The 17,613-nt window shown below is 53.3% G+C and overlaps 1 protein-coding gene across 2 annotated transcripts in view; it reads right to left on the bottom strand.

The window, feature by feature from the left end:
• Positions 1 to 15,746, bottom strand: part of Sipa1l3 (signal induced proliferation associated 1 like 3) — a 76,647-nt gene extending 60,901 nt beyond the window's left edge. The window contains exons 1-5 of one of the 2 annotated variants that reach the window (XM_051207372.1): positions 14,063 to 15,746; positions 11,991 to 12,121; positions 3,767 to 3,955; positions 2,996 to 3,170; positions 1,880 to 1,983 (exon numbers count right to left, since the gene is read on the bottom strand). In XM_051207372.1, the coding sequence (XP_051063329.1) occupies positions 1,880 to 1,983; positions 2,996 to 3,170; positions 3,767 to 3,955; positions 11,991 to 12,121; positions 14,063 to 15,581 (2,118 nt within the window). In that variant the 5' untranslated portion in view covers positions 15,582 to 15,746. The remainder of the gene's footprint in view (positions 1 to 1,879; positions 1,984 to 2,995; positions 3,171 to 3,766; positions 3,956 to 11,990; positions 12,122 to 14,062) is intronic. The other variant, XM_051207373.1, reaches the window with a different exon arrangement.
• Positions 15,747 to 17,613: the final 1,867 nt, after the last annotated feature.

The following is a 17,613-nucleotide window of genomic DNA, read 5'->3' as shown; positions in this document are numbered from 1 at the left end:
ACTCAGAGATCCACCTGCTTCTACCTCACTAGTGCTGGGATTAAAGGTGTGGGCCAAGATGCGCAGCACCAAAGACTTAAAAAAATTTTTTTCCCTATGCTTTTCAAGACAAGGTTTCTCTATATCACAGCCCTGGCTGCCCTGGAACTCACTCTGTAGACCAGTCTGGCCTTGGACTCAGATATCCATCTGCCTCTGCCTCTCAAGTGGATTAAACACCACGCCTGGCTGATTTTTAAATTTGTTATTTTTATGTGTATGGGTCTTTTGCCCCCAGGGATGTCTGTGCACCATGAATGTGCTAGTCTCCTCAGAGGCCAGAAGAGGGCATCAGATCCCCGGGGACTGGAGTTAGAGACAGATGTAAGCTACCATGTGGGTGCTGGGAATTGAACCGGGGTCCTCTGGAAGAGCAGCCAGTGCTCTTGAGCACTGAGCCATCTCCAGCTCTTGGGCCCTGTTAGTTCTCTATGTGCCTGAAATTCATGAATGAAGTTGCTAGATACAAAACTTGCTTCCTATGGCTGACCTCACGAGGCTCACCCTCCAGTGGCATCTTAAATTCATGACCTCGCTGAACCTTCCCAAAACCCTGTGTGGTTAATAACTCACGAGGCTGCTTTTCCTAAGACAGGAAAGCTTGGCTCAGAGAAGTTAAGAGTGACCTGTTTATGTCATGCAGGGATGAAGGCCAACAGTGGGAACCCTCCTTGCTTCTGGGTTTGACTCTATAGGACAAGCTTTCACCAGCCTTGGGAACAGGCCTCTCCTCCTACAGGCATTGGTTGTCTCATGCCCAGGGCTCATGCATGGAAGCAAACATCTTTCCCTACGCCCATGAGAGTCCACCAGGACACCCATGAGGGCCCATCAGGACCACGTCATCAATGTCGTCACTGTGTGGAGGACAGACCTGCAGCTCAGAGAGGTGCCATCGCTTTCCTGTGATGGCAAAGAACTCAAATTCCTGTCTAACCCCGATGCCAATGCTTTTTAGAGCATGTTGCTAGCGTATCCTTTGGAAATGGCGTGCATTTGACTAGTTTTGACCTACACGTCTACAGTCTGGCCTGCACTGACAAGGAGAAAACAAACAACTCACAACAGCCTGTTTTCTAAATTCTTCCACTCTGGGTCCCCGCCCGCTAGAAACAGAGAGAGCTATTGCATGGGCTCAGCTGCCTCGCCATGCCCCAAAAGGGATCTGGACACACCTGCAGCCTCCCTGTTCTCTTCCAGAACTCACCTTTTATCTTCCTGCGACCCAAATCATCCCTCTGGGCGATCACCTCCCTAGCCCCTAGCCCTTGAACCACTATCCCTGTCCAGAGTGGCCATGTATTTCAGGCTTGGCTCACGGGCCCACTCCACCCCAGTCCCTCTCCTCTGGTGTGACTGAAGGGTGGGGTGGACCGCAGGAGCATCTCTGGCATCATTAGAAAGGCCTACAGAGAACAGTGGTGGGGGGGGATTCTTGAGAATATTCGAACCTCTACATCTAGCCGTACCCAAAACCAGCCCTCTCCAAGAACCCGGGGTTATGCGATCCCATCACATGCTTTGCTCATGCCGATCCGGTTTGATCTGAGGTCAGATTCTGTTGACCCATTTACTCTTTTCATTCCTAAAACTGGTGATGACTCAAGAGACCCTGAAGGGAGATGGAACAGCTGGAGGTAAGCAGGGTGGCCAAGGGCCAGTAGGAAGATGAGGCACCAGATCGGCATCAAACCGTATCACACTCAGTCTAGAACTCCCAGGGAAACCCCCCACGACCTCCGTCAGACTCACGGCACTGGGCAGATGGGGGCGGGCGGCCACCAGGCATAGGAGGGTGGGTGCTTTGAGACTAACTGTGCCCCAGCCGGGGGCCACTGACCTGCTGCCTGTTGTTGGGGGTGTAAGGGAGCAGGGTGGAGACGTGAAACATGATCTCGTAGTCCTGGTACGTCGTGTAGAGAGAGTGGGTCCCCGTGGAGTCCGCTGGGATAGAAACACCAGTTAGTACCACAGTCCCTACGCCTCTGGGCTTCTGTCATACCATCGGCTAGTTTTGATGCTTTTACATCACATCTACTCTTTAAAAATGAAAGAAATAAAAAGGCATTTTCCATTATATAATTAGTTATTATTATTATTCTTTTTTTAAAAAAGACAAAGCTTAGCTATGTAGTCCAGGCTGGCCTCAAATTCAGTCTTCCTGACTCAAGTCTCCCAAGTGCTGGATTACAGTATGTCCCCCGTACCTGGCTGTGTGGTATTTACTATATGCAAATCCTTAATATACTGCCACATTCTTAAAATACTTGGCACATAAAAGGCATCCTTCGGTGCATGTTCTCCTGAGACTTTCACTGTGTGTGACAGGTGGCCCTCACCTAATGCCCCTGCTCTGCAAACATCACACAGTCCTGTGAAGCTCCCGGGTGACCTCCAGGTGGCCACAGTGTACAGAGCACATGTCAAGGAGTGTGACTGCTGAGTCAAACAAGCCTCCTTCGAACACACACTGCTTTCCCAAGCGGGGGCACTACTGACCCTAACAGTGCTACTCAGGACCTTTCACTAGTTTGCACCCTCACCCTGCAAGCAGCAGACCTTCGAGCTTCTGCAGGTTAGGCAGACAAGTGGTGGTGGCTCCTGGACACCTCTGTGGTCTCTCCTAAAGTTTTCTGGTGGCATTGAGGAGGTTATCTGATGCTTCCCTCTGCACCGCTTACTTATCTGTCTGCCTGCATCCCTACCCACCCACCCATCCATTCAAACAAGGTCTTGTTATCTAGCCTTGGCTGGCCTGGAATTTACTATGTAGACCTCAAACTCATAGATACCTACCTGTTTCTGCCTTCGAAGAGCTGGGGTGGGATCAAAGGCCTACCCACTGGCACTTAACTCTTTTTTGTTTTTTTGTGAGACAGGGTTTCTCTGTGTAGCCCTGGCTGTCCTGGAACTCAGAGATCTGCCTGCTTCTGCCTCTCAAGCAATGTCCACTTACTTTTGACATCCAGCTGGGCGGCGTACTTGGTGAAGCCCTTCAGACAGACCTTCTCGCCCAGGAGGCCCAGGAACTCCTCAAAGGCAGGGCCAGCCTCCTCGTTGTTGTACATCTCCTCCTCTGAGCTCTGACCCGCCTTGCAGTACAGGATGCCGACTTTGTGCTTGCGGCACAGCTGTGGAGGCAGAAGAGAATGGCAGGTCCAAGGAGGTTGGAGGGGAAGGGATACAGGGATTCCAGAGATGCTGCACCCAGGCACTGCTGGGACCACTTGGGAACTCGAGCCACAGCCAGCAGGGAAGGAACCAGTGTGGGGCATGTCCCAGTGAGGCACAGGAAGGTACCCACTCTGTCACCTGTCTCTACATGGCTGTGTGAGTGAATGGATGATGGTCTTAAGGCGGAGTTTGGAGCTGGAGCTGGCTTCCTGTAGGAGATGACTGGGCACGGATGGAGACTGAGCCAAAGCTAACCCTCAGCTACTTGGGGTCTACATGTCTGGAAGTCCAAGAGCAATGCCAGGGGCTGCGGAAGGGCCAGATGGCAGTGAGTGGGTTTGTGTTCGTGCGCTGGCACACTCTCTCCCTCTCCCATATAAACCTTGTGGTGTCAAGCTCATTCCCAGGCTGTTTCTATGACACTGCGCTTGGTACCCTTACAATGCGCCGGTAGCTCCCTCCTGTTGCTCTAGCTTAAGTGAGTTTGCTACTTGCTAAAAATAAAAGCAGAGATGGAGACAGAAAGGGTTGAGGGTTAGGGCTGAAGGCTTACCCCTTGCTCATCAAGCTTCAGCAGCTGCTCTGTGACTTTGGGAGTGTTGAGGGCCAGTCGCAAGCAATGGATGTTGAGCTCTGGGATGACATATTCCAGTGCGTCCTTCAGAGGCAGACCCCGCCCTGTCCCATGCTTGGTGGCTGTAGGTGTGGCATCTTCTAGAATAGAGCCCCGAAGCGTGATGAGCTGTTGAATAGAAAGAAGGATGGTCACGGGTGTCTCAGGGCTTTGAGATGCTACGGAATATGAAGGATCCTGCCTTCATAAACAAGTGAAAATCAGCATGGTGGAATATTTCTGTAATCATAGGCACTATGAAGGTCAAGGCTGAATGATTTTGAGGCTGAGGCCAACCTGGGATATGCAGTGATTCTGTTTCAAAAAACCAAACCAAAACAAACAGCAAAAACCAAACCAAACCAACCAACCAACCAACTAACTAAAACAAAACCACAAAAAAACCAAAAACAAACAAACAAACAAACAAAAACCCCCAAAAATCAAAAATCAGAGCTGGGTATGATGGGCTGTAATCCTAGCTTTTGGGAGGTAGAGAAAAGAGATTAGAAGTTTAAGATCATCCTTGGCTACAGAGTTAAATTAAAGGCTAGCCTCCCTGTATGAGACCTTGTGTTGAAACAAACACCCTAAAACTCCCCACCCCCACCAAAAGGGGATGGATAAGAATGGCAGCAGCCAGCTTCTGTGCCAGTTGATCTATTCCAGGTGCAGAGACCAAGCAGAGACTCTGGAGAGCTGACAGGTGGGTGGGGAGGGGGAGCAAGTCAGAAAGCTGGACCCCAGATGAACAAAAGCAGCCCCACGAAGAAGGGGCTGTTGACTGCTCCTGCGACAGCTTGTGTTGTAGACGTGTGGCTTCACATGAAGACCTGCTGGCCCAGGACACTGGTGCCAGCCTGGGTCTCTACCTCTGGCCCAGGACACTGGTGCCTGCCTGGGTCTCCAGTTGTGGCTCTTGCTGCTCATCCAGTTTCATGAAAGACATCATCACCAGGGACTCGGATTAGGACTGGGGTGGGCTAAACACACACCTGACTCTGTGTATGTGTGTGGGAATGTATACACACTTTAAACCCTCTCAGTTGGCTGCGCTGTTTAGTCAAAGGGCACCCGATGTTACCCATTCCCAAGCCTTTCCTACAGCTGACTATGTGCCCGACTTCAGGGAATGAAATGTGAGAGTCCTGTCTGCTCAGGACTTTTTCCTGGCCTGTCTCTTCTTGCTGGGCACACCTGTGTAACGGTGAGCCGTCTGTACGGAGTCCTGACGCCCCTTCCTCCCAGCGTCTCTTTTCCTCTTGCTTTTTCAAGACAGGGCTTCTCTGTGTAGCCCGACTGTCCTGGAAGTCACTCTGTAGATGAGGCTGGCCCCTAACTTTAAGGTCCACCTCCCTCAGTCTCCCGAGTGCTGTAACTTTGAACTTTCAGAGGTCCTCCTGTCTCAGCATCCTGAGGTCTGTGACTACAGGCAGGCACCACCAAGATGCAGCCAGTCTACATGTATGTGACAATACACACAAAAGGCTAATAACACCTAGTTATGTACCACCCAGATGAGACTTGGATATTCTGACGTTCAGGACCAGTTTACTCTAGCCTGCTCCACGACTTCATTATCTTTCATTATTATTGTTGTTGTTGTTATTTTCTCAGGAGTGTGTTTGGGGGCTAGGGATGGAATCATGGCCTGCTAGGCAAGTGCTAAAATCCCGAGCCATGCCTCAGCTGACTTATTATTCTTCTGTTGTCTAGCTTCCTCCCCTCCCCCTTTGAGTCAGTATCTCATGAAGCCCAGGTTGGCTGCAAATCCCTGATCCCTGCGTCTCCTCCTCGAGTGCTGGGATTACAGGCGTGTACCACCATGCTCGGGTTCTTTCTCTCTCTCTCTTTTTTTTTTTTTTTTTTTTTTTTTTTTTTTTTTTTTTTTTTTTGAGACAGGGCCTCATTCTATAGTCTAGGTTGGCCCTAGAACTTGAGAGATCCTTGTCTCAGCCTCCCAAGGGACAGGTGTGCCATTGTGCCCAGCTCAGTTTCTTTCTCTGAGGACTCTGCATATAGGATTCCACCATGTTGCACTGAAGGATAGTCTGGGTTGCCACGGATTTAGTCCTTCCCGGTGCCTCTGAGCATGGCTGCTTCAAGCATTTGACATCTGAGCAGCACTGTTGGGAACATCCAAGAAGCGCCTCTTGGTGCCCAGGAACACATTTCCTTTTGGGTTTATACCTAGGAGACAAATTGCTAAATCACCCAGACATGCTAATCTTCAGTTTTACTGAAACTGCCAAGTCGTTTTCCAAGTGGTTGTTCCAATTTACACCCCGCTAGTCCTGAGAGCGCCTGTAGCCTTGTCCTCTTGACACCAGCTTGACTCTAGCCTCCAGGTTAGGCCAGACCCTAGGCCAGGCTGAGTATGTGGAAGCCACAGCCAAGAATGTACAGAAAGGCACCTTACCTACCACAAGAAAAACAAAAAACCCTCCCCCAGGGCCTGTTCCAAGCACTCCAACACACTGTTCCAAGCTGCACTTTAAACACGAGATGATCGGTGTTAACTGCAAAAACACACTCTCCTAAAGTCAACAGATACACGAAGCAGCAAAAGCATGCCATGATTTGCTGCCAGGCACGCAGCCCACCCTTGCCAAACAGGACCCAGGCAAGAGGCGTGCGGAAGGAATGAAGTGATCTCATGGTTGGGAGTTCCCAGTCTGGACGAGGTCAATAACAAACAAACACATCTCTTATCATGAGCAAAGCAAGCATGAAACACGGGGAGCAGCCATGGCGTTAGGGATTTTGCTTTCCGGGCTGGGTTGCCTCGGGGTTGTGGGTTTCCTCAATGCACCTACAGGATCTGCATCTTTGTAGTCTACTGACACTGTCCTGTGGTACTCTCTGCTGGAGTCAAGAGCCAGTGTGGACCAAAACCGTGCTCTGGGGACAGGTGGCTTGTGGCCGCACTTGGCCCTGGGCACTGCTCGCTGCTGTGCACTTGAAAATCTCTCGGTTCTTCCATCTGGCCCGGGGAGGAGAAGCAAGGCACTGGCGGGTCATGAGAAGACGCCTCTCCTCTCTCGGCTTTGATCCTTTGTCACTCCCCAAAGGCACAGCGGCCCCTCCCCAAGTCTCCCTGCCCTTGTCCCATTGCCAGCCCATTCTCTCCATGGCAGCCAAAGTCAGATCTGCTGTGAGCCCTCTGACATCTGGTATCCCTTCGCTGAGGGTGACAAGCCAAGTGAGCCATAAAAAGGACACATAGGCAAAGAGGAACAGACCTGTCTGCCAGAGTCAGGTCCATGACCAACCCGTATGCACATTGGGTGCTCTTGGTACTGGGTGGTGGGAACCCTCCAGCCTTCAGGGCACTTGAAGCTCTGTCGGCCTGTGTTTGACTCTCAGAGTCACCTTCTCCCAAGCTCTGGAACCTCGAGCAAATTGCTAAATTTCTCATCCCATTTCTCATTTCTTCCTTCCCTCCGTTTTTTTAGTTTTTGAAAGTGTTTCATGGAGCACAGGCTAACCTCAAACTGGCTATGTAGCTGATGCTGCCTTGAACTCACTCGCTTCGCAAGCACTAGGATTACAAGTGTGCCCCACTACATTCGACTTATGTAGGTTTTTTTTTTTTTTTAAATTGATACAGAGTTTTGCTATATGGTCCTGGCAGGCCTGGAACTTTCAATATTTCTTCATTGGCAAAATGGGCATAAGAATGCCTACCTCCTACCTCGGGCAGGTGTGGTTGTTCTGGAAACGGGAAAGGGTTGAGAGTTTGGGCCAACCTGGGCTAGATGAACACTCCAGCAAGGAAGCTCACACACAGAGCTTACTGCTGTACCTGAACACAGCGAGAGTTGGATATACATCCGCCAGTCAATGCTGCAGGCGGATAAGGGTCAAATGTACAAAGCCACAGGTAAGCCAAAACTTAACAATGCTTTCAGGAGGAGGCGACAGTCCCCTTCCCACTCCTCAACGGGATGCATCAGAGATATGGGGAGGCACACTCACAAACCAGATGTGCCGACTGAACACATATACCCCACCCCTAGCAGAACTGCCCTGGTTTTCTTCATTTTGTAAGACCTTCCCCTTTCTACTTCCCATACGTACGTACCGTTGAAAGTCTCCACAGTCAGCAAAAAGTAAAAACTCAAACTCCTAAGCTTACCAAAGCCAGAGCCCAACTGGGCACTGTAGCATATGCCCGCAATCCCAGCACCCAGGAGGCTAAGGCAGCAGGACTGAGTTCCATGCCAGCACTGGACACAGAGTGAAAACAAAACAGCAAAATTCAAAGGTCTGTCAGAAATTCCCACTTGCCAGGCTGAAGGAGCACTCGACCAGATGGTCCGAGCCTGGCTGGGGAAACCCCGGGTGTCATGTGAGAAGTCACTGGCAAGGGGCAGCCAGCGGTCAGGTGTGTGGTGCCTAAGCCCAACCCTGAGTATGCCCCTGCCTCGGTGGGAAGCTGGCTCTGCCAAAGCTCACATACCATCTGCCGAGAGGCGTGGGCCCACTGGAGCCCGTCTGCTTGGCGGCTAGGGGTGGCCATCTGGGACAGGCCAGCCTGCTGGCTGGGAAAGCAGCCTGGGCGCCATGCTCTGGTGTATAGGGGCCAGAGGCGAGTGTGTGCAGGAGGATGGAGCCCTGGCTGTCTAGTTCCCCAGCATGGCCTCCGCCCTCGGGGAAGAGTGGCCGTTATGACAGGTTGTCGTCAGTCATGGCAGGATCTGGCACTCAGAGCTCCTCCTGCCCTGAAGCCTGTGCAGCTACTCCCCAGTCTCTGCAAGAGCCTGTCCCTACCTCTCTAGGAGTCAGGCCAAAGCTCCAAGCCTGCTCTCCTGAGGAAGAACCCAAGACACGAGGGACAGTCCCTTGTCCAAGTCACAGGGCCAGTGAAGAATGGCACTGGACAGACAGCCCAGAAGGCACTGGGGGGTGAGGGCAGACAGGAGCAGGTATCTTGGATCTGCCAATGGGTGACTTTGGAAAAGTAATTCTCTGTCTGGCTCCAATGTCCTCCCTCGTAGGGAACACTGTGGAATGAGGCGACAATGGGACCTCTGTGGCAAGAGTTGAGAGAAACAGTTGAGACCTAAAACACTGAGGTGAACGGTTTCCAGGCTGCTGGCACAAAATTTGGGTGGTGCGTCTCTCTACCCTGCCTCCATGATGGAAAGGGCCCTCGGAAGGGGTGAGGCAAGGCTTGCAGTCTACTGCTCCTCCTCCAACTCCAGACGATGGGAGGTCAGGCCTGAGGTGCTCCCAGGGCAGCTCGGCATGTGCTCAGTAGGTGAGGGCAGACAAAGGCTTGCACGGAGTGTGTGAGACTTAGGGTAGAATTCACGCTGAAGCTCAGGCTGGACTTGAACTGACGACATCGTCCGCTTCAGTCCCCTCAGTACTGCAATTAGAGCTGTGGGGACCAGCCCAGCTCCGACTCCCCGAGGTCTCCACTGGCCATCCTGTCTGAAGATCTAACTCACCAGAGCCACCCGCTTCCCTGCTGTCCCTCACAACTAATCACTACGAACCCTGGCACCGGTTCTGAGAGTGCCTTGTGCAGCACCGCCACCCCCCAACACAGCAGTCTTCAAGCTATTTTACCGCCTTAGTCACTATGACACCCCCAAAGTCCAGTCTGGGGCTGTGAAGCGACGGCATTCAGCAAGTCTTGGTGGCATGAGGGCATCTCAGATCTGTGGCTGTGAGGGTGGCATGGAGCCGTTTCCAACGACCAAACAGGAACCAAACAGAAAGCCGTACCCCGACTGCTGAAAAAGCACTGGAGTGTCCTATACAGAGAGTTCCGGGACAAGCAGAACTACGTGGTGTCCAGGAAAGATAAATAAATAAAAAGGGAAGGAGAGAGGGAGGGAAGGAAGGAAGGAGGGAGGGAGGGAGGAGGGAGGGGCGCATCTGCAGAGGCCCTAGGTTCAGCTCCTAGAATCTACATGGTGGCTCACAACCGTCTATAACCCCAGTCCCCGGGGCTTCAATGCCTTCTCTGACCTCTGTGGGCACCACATGCATGTGTAAGTCAGCTGAGTTCTTATGTCGTGAACAGGTCCATTGTCGGGGACGGGAGTCTAAACTGTGTCAGGTGACGTCCTGAGGCAGCTGAGTAGGGTGGACCAGAGGAGGACGGACCGAGAGACAGGCCCTGCTTCTCAGTGGAGGGTCCTAATTGCTCTGCGGCTGCTTTGCCATTAATGAGGATAGCAACGCTGCCATCAGACAGCTGGCAAGGCTACGGACTGGTGTGAGCTAGCCCGGGTGAAGGCAGAGCATGGGCCTGGCTGGCACTGCAGTGCTAAGCCTGTTTTCGGTCATTGCCGCTGCAAGAATATGCATCTCTCACGAGGACGCTCGCGACTTGACATTTCACCAGGAGTTAGGTGACCACGTGTCCCAAAGTACTCTGAAGCTGGGGGAACTGTCACCTCATATTCTGCCTTGGTGCTCAACTGGCCAGAAAGGTGAGCAGAAGGAAAGGCTGGCTACGACACAGGTCGAGGACCGCCTGCAGTCTGGCATGTGATTTTGGGGCCCACTCTCCTCGGCTGCCAGAAAGCCGTGTGTCATCTGGGTGAAAGCCTCTGCTGGGTGGGGCACTTGTCCTCAGTGCCTCATCTGCCTGCCAGGATGAGCTCAGAAGCTCGGCTGGCCCCAAACTCAAAGTAAACTCCCTGGCAGCGGTTGCCCGCTGGGTTTTTGTGCCAGGGTGGAGGCCGGGCACACAGGGATCCCCAGCGCATAGGCCTGTGTGCGCCGGAGGCTGCCTCTCTGGAAATGCTGCCTTTACGTGGCTCTTTTACTTCATCCTTGTTAACTGGTGGTGTCCCGCTGGGGACTGAACTCAGAGGCAGGGAATGAGGTAAGCTAAAACCACCTTTGTGTCTGATGTGATGGTGCATGCCTCCTACCTTCACTGCTCAGAGAGTGGAGGCAGGAGGATCAGGAGCCCAAGGACAGCTTGGGCTACACCGGTGAGCTGGAGGCCACCTTAGGCTACACGAGACAAGCTCTCGAAACAAAAGGAAAACACCCCACCATTCCTGCTGAGGACCTCCTTCCCCTCTTCCCTCTTCTCCTGGGGTGGCTCCCAGGAGCTGTCAATCTCACACCAGGGCGGTGGCTCTAGCCCTAAGGTGGAACGTGTCCTAGATCTGGCTGCCTATCTCTCTCGCCCTCTCTCACCCATCAGCGCCTGGCCAAGGTGTGGGTGTGGGATCCACGCAGAGCCAATCAGAGGTCCTGCCTACATGGATCGTCCTTCTGTATGGAAAGCTAATACTGTCTAGAAGACCTGGGCAGTGGTCCCTTTGCCCAGGACTGAAGAGAGCTTGCTGGTGACAGACAGAATGGCACTCATTGTGAAGAAGGAGGCCGAGCCAGTCAAGCAGAGCAGAAATGGAGTCAAGTTCTGCAATCTTGGGGCTGGGGAGATGGCTCAGTGGCTACTCTTCCAGAGGGCCCGGGTTCAATTCCCAGCACCTCTGTCTATAACTCCAGTTCCAGGCTTCTGACCCCTTACACACCAAAGCACATAAAATAAAGTTAAATGAAAATAAAAAGTTCTGCAGTCTCGTGGAAGACCCAGTCAATCTGTACCTGTACCAGGTTCCATCCCTGACCTATAGTTAGAGAGATTAAATTTCCTCGTGACTTTAAGCCACCCAGAAATACATTTCTGTTACAAGTCATTTGTATGGGTATGGGGGCATAGCACTGTGCCTTGCCCCATTGCTGTAACCTGTAATTCAGGGGTGGCTGGGCAGGGCAGTGGGATTCTCAGGCCAGAACGGAGCAGGTTGCTTGGTAGTGGTGAGAGCCGCTTAGCACAGTGGCAGGGCTTGGAGACTTCCTTAAGTCCTGAGTCCTGAAATGGCCCATCCCCCGCAAACACACCTCCCCCCCCCTTACGTTTATTGGAGTCAATCTCTTAGGAAAAGATTTTTGTGACCCTGAGCTTTGCCATCACCTGCCAGGTTCAGATCTTGGCTGTAAACCATGTGATTTCTGAGTCTTAGTTTTCCCCTCTGCAAAATGGACAGACTCACAGGATCACATTACTGGGTCTCTCAGGAGACAGAGCAAGGATGTCCTTGTCCTGGAACCTGGTAGAACCAGGGCATGGAAATGGATTGCGTTCCTATCTACCCAGCAGGACACTCACTGAGCCGGGCCCTACCTCTCGAGTCCGGAAGATGATCCTGTATTGGTACTGAGGTCCATGGTCCTTATGATCCTCCAGCTTCTCCCGCTTGATGCTCACCGCCACGGGCCCCAGCTTTTCATCCACGCCAAAGTAATTGGCATGCTCTGCAAAGGGAGAGTGGGGACGCGTGGTCAGGTATCTGGAAGGACAGGGCATGACCCATGGCAGTCTGCTCGTGCTGTACTGGGAGGAGGAGGGTAAGGGGCAGGGTGCAGTCACACAACTCAGGAACCGAAGGCCAATGGAGAAACCCTAAGAGTTTGATCAAAGCCTGGCTTTGTCACAGGCCTTTTCCGAGTCTCCGTACTCTCATCTGAGGAACGGGGACCCAGAGGCTACCCGCAGTTCAGAGCTGGTGTGTGAGACTGAACTGCAATGATGAAAGGCTTCGGTTAGCACACAGCGGGTCGTCAACCCTGGGCCGCTGGGATTAATCCTGGCTCTGTTAGGGGCTTGCCCGGTTTAGCTCCCATTAGCTGTTGTGAAGCAGTTAAGCCCCCGAGCCTAGGGAATCTCCTGCCAGCAAAAGTTCTGGGTTGAGATTAGATATAAGGCCCCAGCCAGGTCACATGATGGGATTCTTAGCAGTCAAATGGGCTTAACTCAGCACTGTGAGGATTAAGTGGGCTAGCATGGCACCAGGCTGACACTCAGTGGCATACAGCTTAAATGCTGGCCACTAGTAGCCTAGGGCCTCCGACTTGTCCAGGGCCCTGACACAGACCAAGTCATGCCTGCCTCTGACTATGTATCAGACCTAGGTAATAGGAATACTGAGGGTTACAGCCATAAATGAGTCAGGGAGCCAGTTTTCTGATATCTCTCTTTTCCTGGACAAGCCGCTGAGAATTCTACCAGGAAACAGTTCTTTCCCATACCCAACCCTAGCTTTTTTTTTTTTTTTTTTTTTTTTTTTTTGGCGGCATCCTGCCAGCAGCCTGTGTGACTCCTGTTCCAAGCCTTCATGCCGTTATCAGCAAATATTCAAGGACACAGCAGATACCTGTTTCTTGTTCTCGCCCTGGCATTCTGTATATTTAACTGGCAGTCTCTGTTTTCAGATGCACTTGGGTGAATCCAAGGCTAACCCAAAATAACGGGTGCAAGCTAATCAGAACGGCACTGTGCACTACTCCTCAAGAGGCTACCGAATTTGCTGTTGGGTTTTTTCCCACCTGTACATGATGCCCAGCATCTCAAAAAATCAGTGTACATGGCCAGTGCTCAATAAACATTAATCTGGGGCTTCCATAGCTACAGAGAGCTACATTTTAGAAAGGCTACTTTAAAAAATGTGGGGAGTAGACAAGCTCTTACTACATTATCTTGCGCTGTCCTTCACTATGCTTATGTAGAGTAAGCCAGCTTTACCCTGGAAATCTTCCCACCTGGAAGGAAACGGTTACCTACCTCCACCCCTTTACTTCCTTTCCCTTTTGAGGCCCAGGACCACTTCAAACCCAGCTGCCCCGGCCTCGGAGTGCTGGAATTACAGATGTGCCCTGCCACACCCTGCTTCTTGGCCAGTTTTAACAGCCAACAAGAAAGAGCCCTTCCGCCTCTTAGGCATTCTTAGAGTCCCCTCAAGGTGCCTCATCAGCATTCTTTAGCCAGGACCTGAAATCGTACTTTACCCCTTCACTATTCATCTTAGTGCCATTTTGGGTGGGGTACAGGATCCACTACAATCATCCCCTTTTCTCCCATGAGGTCAATCTGCTGGGCAAACTGTGTCACTAAGCGAACAAGCTATCTGCCAGGACACTCCAACCCATGGTCTAACTTGCGACTGGCTCCAGAGACCACTCTGGGCCCTGTGGAGAACCTAGCTGACATCCGTTACAATTGACAAGAACCATTTCTTTTTTGGTGGTGCTGGGGCCTGAGACTAGGGCTGAGTGCTCGGCTGTTGCTCGCTGTCTCTTCTCAGGCACCGAGTATGCCTGTCTCCTGGCACCCTTAGTAATGAGACAGGGTCAGATGAATAAGCAGTGGGTGTTTTCAAGGACAAGCTGGGGCCCCAGCCACGCGCCCGCATCCATCACCTTTGCCCACAAAGTAGTCTTGGTAGTATCGAGCACCCAGGTCCACATGCTCGATGCTGTACTGCTTGGGCCGGCTTTGCGTCCTCTGCTGCTCCTTGGGCACCTCCAGCACTGAGATGCTAGCATTTGTTCGGTGGGTGCTCAGGGTGGGCTCCGCTATGTGGGCCTCGCTGCTGCCTCCCGGGGAACCCATGGAGGCCCGGGAGAAACTGACATTGCGTTCTCGCTCGCCACCGATCTCATTGCGGAAGTGTGGGCAGCTAAGCAGGAGGTCATTGCTATTGTCATCCCCCAGGTCCTGCTCCAGGTTCTCTTTGCAGTTCAAGTCCTCCGTGCTGGTGAAGGCTGGGTCCAGGGTCCCCAGGCTCTGGGCCCGTGATGCCGTGAGGGTCACCAGGGCTGAGGCGGCTGAAGCTGCTGAGGCCCCTGTGGTGGTGTTGCGCCTCTGGGCCACTGACACCCTGTTGGCAGCTGCCTCGTTGAGGTCAAATAGCATGCTCTGCACGTCAAAGTGGGCAAAGCTCTTCTGGCAGACCCACGGTCTGCTGGCTTCCGGGGGGCTTCGGCCCTCCTCAGTCTCTCCCAGAGACCGCCCCGCTTCTCCCTCGGGCTTACTGCTCCTCAGCTTCCTGAAGATGGAGGAGTCCACAGTGTCCCCGCTGCCCAGGCCCCACGCAGGTTTCTTCCGGGCCTTCTCCTTCTCCTTGAGAGGCTGCATGGTCTGAAGACTATCTTTGGCAGGCTGGCCATTACGGGGGTCTCCCTTGGCCCCACAGCCGCTCCCTGAGAGAAGGGTGCCGGGATCCACCCGCAGGAGCTCATTGAGGCTCTGGGAGCCCCGCGCCTCGGGCTGCTCACTGCGGAACTCATTGAGGATGTCGAAGAAACTCTGCTCTGGCACACCCTGCACATCGATGGAGGATGTGCTGCCATACTCTCGGAAGAGGGGCAGCACCCCTGGGTGCCGGGCTCCCCGAGCCTCTCCAGGCTCCTCCACATCACACTCACTGAGGGTGATCTCGCTGCTGCTTCGATGCCGCAGAGGGAGGAAGGCCCGGCCGGGGGACCGGGGCCACCCATCCTGGAATTCTACATCTTTAGACCTCCGCCTGGAGAGTCGATGGAAGGCTCTGGACCCCGAGGAAGCTGGGGTGCTGGAGGGGAGCTGTCCATTCTGTAAGTTTCTCATGGAATGGGCCACTTTGATGGCCTTCACACCATCTGTGTCCTGTGAGGGGCTGGGATTGCTCTGCTCTCTCAAGGCTTCTCGCTTGGGCGGCCAGTCAGCCACTCTGGCGCGCACACCCATCTTGGGCATCGCAGGGGTGGTGGGGCTAGGGCGGGTGGTGGCAATGGCTGGGCTCTCACCAAGAGGCTGGGACATGCTGCCATTCTGGGCCCAGAAGCCCAAGGGAGTGTAGTCCCCAGGGTGGGGCCCGGGGAGGATATCGGTGCCCCTGGCCCCACAGCTGGCTGCCAGGTCCACAGCATCATTAGGAAGAGGCCGATAGGTGGTCATAGTCCTCGAGCACTGGAGTGCTGCTGTCCCCCGAAGTCGTGGTACAACTCTATGGGGTTCCCTGGCCCTCAGCCATTGTTCAGGCCGGCCAGCTGTGGGACAAAGGGTGCTGGCCCCCGAAAGTGCACCTGAAGGTTGAGAGCCTGTACAGTCCAGCCCTTCACCATCGCTGTGGACAGCGGCGTAAGGGCAGCGTCAGGAGGCAGGTGTCATCCAGGGCCGTCCAGATGCAGTGGCTCAGTAGCGCAGAAAGGGCAACGGCTGTAGGCCATGGCCTGTGGGTGGTGCGGGCGCCTTCCCAGCCATGCTGCAAGAAAAGACAGGGAGAGAAAGGGAGCTGTGAGCAGTATTCGCTCTTCCCAAAAGGCAGGCAATATGGCTTTTTGGGGGAGAGGACCTCGCTTGACTCATTTGGAAAAGATTATTATGGAGTGAGCCTACCTGCCCTCCCGGCCTCAGACAAGGCCCTGCCATGTAGTTTTGAACTTGGTGAGATTCTCCCGCCTCTTGTCCCGAGGGCTGGGTTATAGGAGGGCTCTGCTGTGTGTAGCGAGAGTTTGATCACGTACAAAGCAGAGAGAGGACTGTGACGGCCATCCCATCCCCAGCTCCATTATTAGCCCCTTGCCATTCCTTTCACCCATTCATCCAGCCATTATGCTTTTGTGGCCCTGGGGAGTGAGCCCAGGGCCTATGCATGCCAGGCAAGCACTCCAGCACTGAGCTTCATCCCCAGACCCCCCCCCCCCATTGCTGTATTAAAAACATTCATTGTGCGTGTTTGCTCTTGAATGCTAGAGAGCGTGTGTAGGCTACAGTGGTCTGGGGGGAGGACGGGATGGATTCTCCTTCCACCATGTGGGTCCTAGGGACTGAGCTCGGTGACAGTCGGTTATCTTTCCGCTCGTAGGTCCTGGGAACTGAACTCAGGCATCAGACTTGCCAGCAGGTGCCTTTACTCACTGAGGCATCTTGCTGGTCCTTCTTTGGTTTTAAAAATATTTTGTTTTTACTTCCTGCATTCCTGGAGAGAGCATCAATCCCCATGTGTCAGGCAAGTGCTCCACCACTGAGACATACCACCAGCCACTAGGTCATCTCATCCATAAATGCCTCGCAGTTCATATCTCTGGCAGATAGCATCTTGAGAGAGAGGAAGGGAGGGGAGGGAGGGAGCGAGGGAGGAAGAGAGGGAGGAAGGAAGAAAGGGAAGAAGGAAGCGAGGGAGGAAGGGAGGGAGGAAGGAAGCGAGGGAGGAAGGAAGAAAGGGAGGAAGGGAGGGAGGAAGAGAGGGAGGGAGGGAGGGAGAGAGGAAGGAAGAGAGGGAGGAAGGAAGGGAGGAAGGAAGAGAGGGAGGAAGGGAGGGAGGAAGGAAGAGAGGGAGGAAGGAGGGAGGAAGGAAGTGAGGGAGGAAGGGAGGGAGGAAGGGAGGGAGGGAGAAAGAGAGGGAGGGAGGAAGGAAGACCCACCGTGACCTCATTTCATACCCACCAGAGCTCACAGGAATTCTTTATTGCCCAGTGGCACTATCTGCCTCAGGTCCTGGTCTCTGTTATCTCAAAGGACCTTTTGTTGAGTTGGTCGGCTCAAAAGAGGAGCCAAACAAGATCCCCACTCTGCTCTGGAGGATGCTCTTCCTGTCTCACCCACTCCATCAGAGCCACCTTCCTTTGTCCTATTGCAACGCTTGAGGAAGGCCCAGAGCCCTGTCCAGTGTGGTGGCCACCCTCAGGGTCCCTGTGGTTCTGTTTAAGGTGTTCCCTTTCCCTGCATTTCCTGTGATCTGATGGAGTTGCTCTACAGCCTACTTGATCCGTCCCCTGCCAGGAAGAGAGGGAAAATGACAGAGAAGACCGGAGCCCCAGAAGATTCAGGACAGAAGCTGCAGAAGGAGTGTTTCCAGTAGCTGTAGTGACTGTAGACACTCATGTCCAACCTTAGTGCCACCTCCACGAGCACCGCTCCCCCAGGACTCCATATTGCTTCTGAAGGAAACCCAAACTCCTTCTCCTGACCACAAGCCACCAGGTCT

Source organism: Phodopus roborovskii, unplaced genomic scaffold, assembly GCF_943737965.1.
Source record: "Phodopus roborovskii unplaced genomic scaffold, PHOROB, whole genome shotgun sequence".
NCBI classification, from domain to species: Eukaryota; Metazoa; Chordata; class Mammalia; order Rodentia; family Cricetidae; genus Phodopus; species Phodopus roborovskii.
This window is presented reverse-complemented; position numbering and strand designations above follow the sequence as displayed.